At 33.3% G+C, this 9,354-nt stretch overlaps 3 protein-coding genes and 1 long non-coding RNA gene across 8 annotated transcripts in view; 2 read left to right on the top strand and 2 right to left on the bottom strand.

The window, feature by feature from the left end:
• LOC108972795 overlaps window positions 1–832 on the bottom strand; it is a 45,264-nt gene extending 44,432 nt beyond the window's left edge. For all 3 annotated transcript variants that reach the window (XM_018939598.1, XM_018939599.1, XM_018939600.1), the window contains exons 1-2: window positions 565–832; window positions 163–511 (exon numbers count right to left, since the gene is read on the bottom strand). In XM_018939598.1, the coding sequence (XP_018795143.1) occupies window positions 163–511; window positions 565–618 (403 nt within the window). In that variant the 5' untranslated portion in view covers window positions 619–832. The remainder of the gene's footprint in view (window positions 1–162; window positions 512–564) is intronic.
• Window positions 833–1,014: 182 nt separating this feature from the next.
• Window positions 1,015–2,331, top strand: LOC108972794. Its single transcript, XR_001993665.1, has 3 exons — window positions 1,015–1,365; window positions 1,423–1,664; window positions 1,890–2,331. It is a non-coding gene; the product is annotated as an uncharacterized LOC108972794 (long non-coding RNA).
• A 622-nt stretch (window positions 2,332–2,953) lies between these two features.
• Window positions 2,954–5,506, bottom strand: LOC108972793 (tRNA-splicing ligase RtcB homolog). Its single transcript, XM_018939596.1, has 5 exons — window positions 5,034–5,506; window positions 4,928–4,979; window positions 4,070–4,864; window positions 3,842–4,006; window positions 2,954–3,786 (listed from the first exon to the last, which is right to left on the bottom strand). Exons 1-5 carry the CDS (start codon window positions 5,312–5,314, stop codon window positions 3,559–3,561), a joined length of 1,521 nt encoding a protein of 506 aa, XP_018795141.1. The 5' UTR covers window positions 5,315–5,506; the 3' UTR covers window positions 2,954–3,558.
• Window positions 5,507–7,069: 1,563 nt separating this feature from the next.
• Window positions 7,070–9,354, top strand: part of LOC108972798 (Krueppel homolog 2) — a 16,748-nt gene continuing 14,463 nt past the window's right edge. Inside the window, exon 1 of one of the 3 annotated variants that reach the window (XM_018939608.1) lies at window positions 7,070–7,143. In XM_018939608.1, coding sequence (XP_018795153.1) covers window positions 7,085–7,143 — 59 coding nt within the window. In that variant the 5' untranslated portion in view covers window positions 7,070–7,084. Of the gene's footprint in view, window positions 7,202–9,354 lie in introns of all 3 variants that reach the window. The other 2 variants (XM_018939610.1, XM_018939609.1) reach the window with 2 other exon arrangements.

Here is a 9,354-nt window from a genome sequence, read left to right as displayed (position 1 = left end):
CAGTCGGAATTTTGACGCCGTCGACTGCATTATTAAGTTCCAGTCTGTACTCCTTCGCCCAGTTCGTGAATACGTATTAACCTATTCAAACACTGTTCAACATTATTAAACTTTAATAATTAACTTTTGATAACAACTTTTAACATTTCTTGGCTTACTTACCCACTTCTTTCGAATTTATTATTTTTTTATGTTTATCAGGCACGGGATTTAGCCCAAAATCTAGTTCCATTGATTCAATATCATAAATGGATTTCAGGGACGAATGTTTTTTTTGCTGAAAGTCGCATTCCTTCATATTCAAACGCTTTGACTCAAATCCAGCAAATTCACTTTCTGTATCACTTATTTTAATATGATTTATCTCGTCATCACCACTTATTACACAAATGTTTATACTATCCTGGGATTTTCTCTCCCGAAATAAAGACGCAGATTGCTGTAATTCTTTTGAACTATAAAGGGTTTCTGGTTGTAACTCGCTGGAACTTTTGGATTGTGCAGAATTCCGCTAAGAAAGAAAACATTTTTATATCATACTTATATCCTTAACAAAATTCTCACCTTAAAGAAATGAACGGAATTTTGGATTTCTGCAACTCCGCCTCTTCCTTGCATATCTAACTATATATATAACTAAAGATTTTTTATTACAACTATTTTGTTGTTCCAAATTCACAATAATTATAACTCTTTTGATATTAACATCGTCTAATCTACTAAATTCACTGAGATTTATTAAATTGTTATGTTTTTCATTCCTTATCACCAAAGAAATTTATACTAGCAAAAGAATACGCTATTGAGAAAAAATACTGACACTTCGCTTTAGTTTAGTCCCACCAGAGAACTGGCTTAAAAACAGGGTTGCTTAAAATTGAAGGAACGTATGCAAATAGAACAACAGCAAGACTTCAAAATTCAAAATAACTTTATAATTGTATTAGCGAAAAAGGTACTGATAAATTTTTTAATTTTAGTGTACAGTGGCATTAAGATGTATTGAACAATTTATTAAGTCGTAAGCCAAGAATGATAGAGAAAGAGATTACGCAATGCTCATGTTTGCTTTCAGTCAGCTGTTCTTGCTGACGTCACGGTTGACTTATTATTCGCCCGCATCTTTAATTATAAATTCGAATTGTAATTTCGAGTGAAGTATTAATTGAGTAATTTTATATTTTTTTAAATACGTTACGCAGTGTTCCTCTGCAATAATAACAATGTTAAAAATAATTCTACAGAGTGGAGATTTTTCCATTTCCCTAAGGATAAAACAGTACTAAAACAATGGATTCATTTTTGTCGTCGGGCGAATACACTGCACTCCAAAAGCCTCCGAAAGCAATTTGCATTTTATAATGGGTAATTATATCATTTTGATTACAATAATTTTACTTTTATAACCAAAAACTCTTGCAGGTTTAAGCTCGCGGAATCCAACGAAGTTACTACCTAGCGCTTTTCCCACGTTAGAAAATTATGTAGTCTTGTTTAAACCAGGACGTTTTTAGACGGTCTTCATGATCACCCTGACAGGCAGGAGTTCAAGTATAGGCTGCGTTGTTATATACTTGGTCACAACGAAGGAGCGGTTACAGATGGAGGAAATGTTAAAGTCGCCAACATCCCAGATTTGGAAGGGAATTACTTATCTCTAACCGGTAATTACCAAAATATTCAAAGTACATAGCATTATAAACTTAAAACTACAGAAAACATTGTAATATGAAAATAAACTGATGTTAACAAATGCAAATACATACATACTTACATACAAACTAAGTTTTTGCATACTTACCACTGTTTGTTATCCTAATTATAATAATAAACTTAACAAACAACATTTTTTTTATACGCATGTATGTATGTTTATTATATTTTTGCAGGTAATATTTTTTAACGTCTGTCAGTAGATCTAAACCCCACTGGCCCAACTGAAAAAAATTGATGACTTGGAGATTCTCAACAACGACGGACTTGAGAATTTTTCAGGGTACATCTGCCACAACCTTGGTAAAGACAACCCCGAAATTTGTGCCAATTCAGAAAATTGTTCATCTTATACTTGGGTGGATCGCCTTTCTGAAGGACGACTCTCAAAACCAACAGATATGTTGATGGAGCTTTGCAAGTAGTATTTGACGACATAAATGATACTAATTTGCATATATGTATGTACAAATTATGTTCAAAAACACTTAGATTTAAGTAATTTTGTAAACTATCACGAAAGTAAAAGAACTGTTGTTTAGAGCTGGAATGTATTTTAGGATTCGTTGCTTTAATAAAAACATAATTGAAAATATGTACAGCAAAAAAAGAAAATTAAAAAAGACAATAAATTGATAAAATGAAATACAAAATATTCAATATTTTTATTTGCATAAATGTATGTACATATATGGTTGAAAACAAACATAGCAAAGAGACAAAATTAAATAATATAATGAAATAAATATGTAGGTAAATGTTCACTATAAAATATTCACTTATATTGATGTTAACTTTTGATGATATTAATGTTTTTGTATGCCTGCAAWACAAAATTGCTTCTTATTGCATAGAAAAACAAACAACTGAAAATCAGTTGATTGTACGTTGGTCAACCGTGACTTAGATGCGCAGAACTAACGAAATTTGAACTCGTCATTGCTCAATCTTTGTTTCTACCATTCTTGGTAGTAAGCAATCTGATTGATAACTGATTTTTACAGTGCGAACGATAGATATCTAGTGGAATATGTAAGGTACAGTGCTGACAGTAATTGTGCATCAGATAGAAGTGTAGACATCGTTGATTTTTTACAATTTTGTTTATATATTTTGCTACACATAACTTGCCTGAATTTTATATTTCTGATGTGTGATTAACTATTTTTTAGAAAATGTATTACCTCTTATTGCTATTAGATTATAATTGCATTATGCTTGTGGTGTACAACCATAACAGGATTGTTATGTGCGGAAGGTTACAGAAGCTGGGGTACTTGAAATCCAGATAACAACCTTAAGTTTAATTCTTTTAGTACCTCGACGGAAAATTAGTACATCTTTCTGTGTGGACTCATTTTTACAGTTTTTTATTTATATTTATAAAAATATAGCCTTTAAGCACAAATATTAGAATTGTAATATTAATTCATCAATAGTCAATTTTTTAAGAACAATTTTGATAAAGTAAATAAAAAGTATTCAATGTATTTAAACTAAGAAATTTCGCAAAATTCTCTTGAGGAGTCCCTGATTTTGACATTTCTACTTACTATAATAATGCATAAGATAATGTGCACAAAGTGGCAGCAGAAAAACCAATTGTTTGCAATTTGGCATTCTGCCGTCAAACAGCAACTACAAATTCTCGCACAATTATAAATGCATTGTTTAACCAAAATTCTCTAATTGGTATTTGCTGACGTTATTGGTTTGAAATTCTAGTATTACAAATTCCCATAAATTTTGAATAAATTTTAAGTCAATAAATTATTAATCTTTGCTAAAACAATTCATATATGTATAAATACATGTGCAGTTCAAGTAGGCAATTACTTTGAATATTCACCCTTTAATTACTGCAATTGGACGTAATTTTATACATTTTTTGCTAATTCCTGCCATATGACAAGTGTCAACGACATCAGTGACATCTTTGTAAGATTCTGGTGCTTCCTCCATTACAAGTTTGGGTGATGCCACACGTATAGCAATACCCATTTCGTCCAATTTTTCAAGAACGTCCTTGTAATCTAAGTTCCGTCGTGACTTAGCACGTGATAAAGCGCGGCCCTTTAGATTATCATTAAAATTATATAAAGAAAACCTATATAATTAGTAGACATACCGCTCCATGACATGTAGAGCCAAAAGTTTCATGCATTCCCTTTTCGGTTCCAGTTAGCACGTAACTGCATGTGCCCATTGTACCGCCTACCAAAACAGGTTGGCCAGTCAATTGATAGTCCACTGGTATAAGAGGATGATGTGGTGGAAAAGCCCGTGTTGATCCCTATTAGTTAACTTTCCTTATTGTGCATATCAAATATAAGTTATTATTTATATTAAAGCTAACCTTTCTATGCACCAGCAATTGTTTTTCCTTGCCGTTGACGATGTGATTTTCTACTTTTGCAATATTATGAGACACATCATAAATCACGTGCATATCAAGATCATCGGGAGTTGTGTTGAACATTTTGGCGAAAGCTTGACGCGTGAGAAAAGTCATCGAGCTTCGATTTACCCAAGCAAAATTTGCAGCAGCTGCCATGGCTTTTAAATAATCTTGGCCTTCTTGTGAGTTTATGCGAGCACATGCTAATTGCCTGTCATTTGTTTCAATTTGATCTCGTTTCATGGCTTTCTCCATTTGAACCAAAGCGTCAGTAGCAACTTGATGTCCAAATCCTCGACTGCCAGAGTGTATCATAACACATACTTGACCTTTTTCTTCAATTCCCATTTTACTAGCGCTCCATTTATCATAAATTTCATCAACAATTTGAATTTCAGCATAATGATTACCTGCTCCTAATGTTCCCAATTGCGGAAGACCTCGTTTTTTTGCACGCAAACTTACTTTTGAGGGATCCGCGTTTAACATACGACCATATTCTTCACAGTGCTCTTTGTCTTCAGCCCACACATATCCTTCACGAAGAGACCAATCCATGCCCATTTCAAGAGCCTCTTCCATGTCATGGGCATTCATTGGGATGATACCTTTGGAACCAACTCCAACTGGAATATGGTCAAAGAGAGATTGTGCCAATTGTTCTTTAACAGGTTGAACATCCTTTTCAAAGAGATTTGTACGCAGTAAACGTACACCGCAATTGATATCAAAACCAACTCCTCCTGGGCTTACCTGCACAATTATATATGTATAAAAATACCAAGTATTCCTGAATTTTATTTATTTTTTGCTTACAATTGATGTGGGATCGAGCATATCAAATGCGGCCATATTTCCAATAGCAAATCTAAAACAAAGTTGCATATGTTTAATAACACTTAATTAATTGAATGTTACTTACCCATAACCAGAATGAATATCCGGGAGCCCAATAGATCGTCCAACAATGCCTGGCAAAGCAGCCACATTAGCTATTTGCTTTACTCCTGGCAAAAAACCACCAACTGCTCCCGGCCTACATGAGTTTTTAAGCTCTTCTAACATGAGCCGTTCTAACCGGCTGTTTACATAGAAACACCCCTCCACTTTCATATTGGGCTGAAATTCTTTTTTTATCCTCCAGCAGCAATCACTTATCTTCTCGAGATATTTCAATTCTTCGTTATAAGGTCTCACAACCATATTGCCAATTATCGTACCAATATCAAAAAGTAATACAATGTATAGTAAAAATTAGTTAAATGCTTGTTCGCCGGTGCTAGATATCTGGTAAAGAATGTAGAACACAGTAGAATACGGAGACGTAGAATAATGTGCTGAACACATAGACAGCGACAAACTTCAAGCGACATCTCTCAAATATTAAAATACACATGTTCTAAAGGACACAGTTATGTAGTCGCGCAGCTGTATAAATAACTGTGCCCTTAACAACATGTTAGAATTTAACAAAAGGGGAAAAAAAATGCATATGTAAAATTATACCATGTTTACATTGATCAAAATGAATTTTTGGGGGATGCAATATTTATATATTTTGAACTCCGGATTGTGGATCCAGTATTCAAAGCTGAAAGTTTAACGCGAGATCCATGACATTTTGTACATTTGTAAATTGGCGATACAAAAGAAAAAAAATATAGATAAAAATAAAAACTGCTGAATTTTTTAAATGTGCTATTTAATTATATTTATATTAACGTATATTATATTTTTCCAAAATCTACCATAATAAGTTTTCTTCTATATTTTGTGCAAAAAAGGGCAGAAACTTAAACAAATGCAAAAGAATTTTTTTTATATCATTGTTTCAAAAAATCGATTTATTTCGAAAAAATACATACGTTATATCTATTGAACGTGTAGCATTTAGCCGCGATCCATCAATCATTCTTTATGAATCACGATCCATATCTCACAATAAGTAATGGACCTGTGAGAGGCTTCTTTATATTATATATAAATATATGAACTAACCATTTTAAGCAATGTTAGGCTACTTGCTGTGAAGAAGTAAAAAGAGTCGTGGAGGTAACTATTTACTTCCGAGCAGATAAATCATGGTCCACCACTTTACCCCGGATGAGAGCCTTGTGAGATTGACTGCGTCAAAGCTTTAGGATAGTCCTCTCAAATGGTATAAGTTTTGTACGCGTGTTTTTGTTGGATATTCCTCTTTAAGAGGAAGTGCTAAGATGATTATTTTTTATAAAGAAAACATACTATATATTAGAAGGATATATAGGTTGGTATCCAGCTCTCAAGTAATTGCTCAAGAAAAAAACTACATTATTTCTTCAAGTAACTCTGACAGCTCGTTAAGCATTGTGCATGATCTACAATAGAAGAGTAAGAGAGAATAAATGAAAGAAAATAAACTTTGTGCGTAATATATATGTATGTATGTGTGTTACAACATAAATATTTTTATTGCGATTAAAGGAATGTTGTTGAAGAAATATACTTCATAATAATGATTTTACCTAAGTTAGGATGATTTTAACGATTTACTTTGAATTTCCTTCAAGAAAGAATTGTTGATTTCATGTTTCTTCGGAAAACCAGGTTTGCCATATTCGCATTTTATTGAACAAATTTATTAAAAATTAGTACTAGATTTCTTTAGAGCTGAATACTAGCACAAGTAAATTTATCGCCGGGAAGTTACTTGACCGTTTCTTAAGCGTTTTTTTATATGAAGTTTTTACATTTCTAGAGAGCTGGATACTAAGCTTTATGTTCATAAAAATTATCATATAAACTACCTAACCATAATAGAACACCCTCCAAAGTCCGAATACCATTGTGACTTATTTAGCTTAAGTAAAGTCTGGTAGCATTTTTGAAAAAAATTTGGTCTACTAAGTTGCCTGCACTGTCCAACGTCATCTTTAAGCGTGAAGTAGTGAAATATGTAGAGTGAGTGAATATGATGACTCTTCTTAGAAAGAGATGGTAGTAGGAGATGAGTTAGTTTTTTTTATTACAGGTAGAAATTCAATCAGTACTAGGTGAGTTAGTGGAAGAAATAAGTTGAAATCGGTTGGAAAATTTGTGAGTAAAGTTGAGGTAAAAATATTTAAATTAACTAGCTTTGAATATATCAGTCTTCGTATTGGGAATAAGACAATTTAACTTGGGCGATTACTTCGTTTTTTCTGATTTTGAATGTCGTAGTAATACTCATCAAATAATACATACTCGTATAGATAGACTTGTGCTTCAAAATGTATACTCCATAGTTAATTATTGTATATAGTATTGAAATTTAAGAATCAACACGTATTAGTTTGCGCTAATTGTTAGTATATTGTCTTTTATTAAAAAAATAATCTATGTACATTGTGCATTGGACTTTAATTGCTACTGACCTAAGCAAATGAGTTATGTTAAACAGTTTGTAGGCAGTACTATTTATTTAAATAGGTAGTGCATAAAAAAGTAAATAATTTAAAAGTAAATCTTTTTGAACGCTATTTGTAAATGCTTGATAATTTGAGATGATCTACATAAGATACTTGGGCTGTAATTTTTGCTATTTTATTTCCTTCGCTTTAGGAATTTAAGAAAAAGTTTCAAATATTTAATATAGTATATATGTATTTAATAAATATATAATTGGTTTTGGTATTGCTTATAAAAACTTTTTTCTAATGGTAAGCAAAGGAACTATGGAACCGCTATTGGATCGCCTAGATTTTTTAAGGCCAAATACCGGCAGTGCAGTATGGGCGTGCGAAGTAATTTTTAATATATATTATTTTGCTTAAAAACGCACTATAAATAAGTATTTTTGCTATACATACTTCAATGAGTATAGTGTAAGTGTTTAAACATAATTTGTATATGTACATATATACAGACATATATTAAGAGTTGACTTTCGTATCACTGGAAATAAGACGATATAAAAAATAATAATTTTTGCGGCCTCCTTCGTTGGCGGCGTAAACTATACATTTATCAAAAAAATTACAATCTACTAAATTTCGAAATATGTTACAAGAACTATAGGGTGATCCATTTCGAGGTTCTCTCCTTTTTTAAAGAAAAAGCACAGGACTTCGAATTTAATAGAGAATGTTTCATTTCTACTGGTAACTGACGAATGACACGCGTGATGATTTGCTCCAAGGCATGAATCGAAGCGAGATTGTCCGCTTAAAATTTAGACTTTACATATTCCTACAGGAAATAGTTTAACGGTGTAGTATCACACTATCTTGGTTGCCAATCGATCGACCCAAAACTTTACTTCATCTGCTCACTGACGCTGAGATAACGAACTTAAATTTTAGGCATTCAATAGTCTGTTATCATGGCGCGATAAGGGTATTGTTGTATATGCGTATGCGTTTTTAATGTTTGCTTATTCAAGGTATACATTTGTCGTAATTGAGGGTTGTGACAAACCTTTTAAACTGGGAGGATCTGAACCGCCATAACGGTTGTTGTTGTTTTAACGGTTTCTCAATCCTGGTTAGGATGGTAAGGGTTATCTGTGTTGTCGTCGACGTCATCTAACGGGAGGCCCAGGAAAAGTGCTGTTTCGACGGGGTCGGACCAAAAGGTGTTAGATGAGTAGGGTTCTTCTGCTGCGTTTGCGCGAAAAGGTTCCATCCAAACTCCACCTCGGTCAGGTGCAACACATGCAATGGATGGATCCATCTTAAGACTTGCTCAGGCCTTAAGACCCATAGGGAATGAACCACGCGTTACGTGGCCCCATGTTGCCTACGCAATACTGCGACGTAGGCCTCTACGGCTGTGCAATCTGCATATAGTTCGCGCGCTGCGCCGCCACCCACCTCGAGTGGCCAACATAGGAGAATTAAGATGTCTTCATGAATTTGTACATAAAACTTTTGCAAATGTTTTTTGGCACTCTTAATCAAAAATTTTTAAATTGCCGTAACGAATCCGCAAACTAAGATACAGAGCTGTAATTTATACCGTACTGTGATACAGTCAAAAGTCAAATTTTCAATTCAGGACCGTCTAATCAGCTCCTACATTTTATTATATAGAGATGTATTTCCACTTGAATGAAAATAACACCTCGGTAACAAAAAGACTTTTTTTGCGTATTTATTTCTCATATGTATATGGATTAAATAATTTAGGAGCAAAGTCCTCTCTCGACAAACAAAAACCAAACTCTATAAGTCACTCATAATACCCGTCCTGCTATATGGTGCAGAGGCTTGGACGATGACAACAAC

The sequence above is a fragment of the Bactrocera latifrons genome, unplaced genomic scaffold (genome assembly GCF_001853355.1).
Source record: "Bactrocera latifrons isolate USDA-ARS-PBARC rearing strain unplaced genomic scaffold, ASM185335v1 scaffold_426, whole genome shotgun sequence".
Lineage (NCBI taxonomy): Eukaryota > Metazoa > Arthropoda > Insecta > Diptera > Tephritidae > Bactrocera > Bactrocera latifrons.
This window is presented reverse-complemented; position numbering and strand designations above follow the sequence as displayed.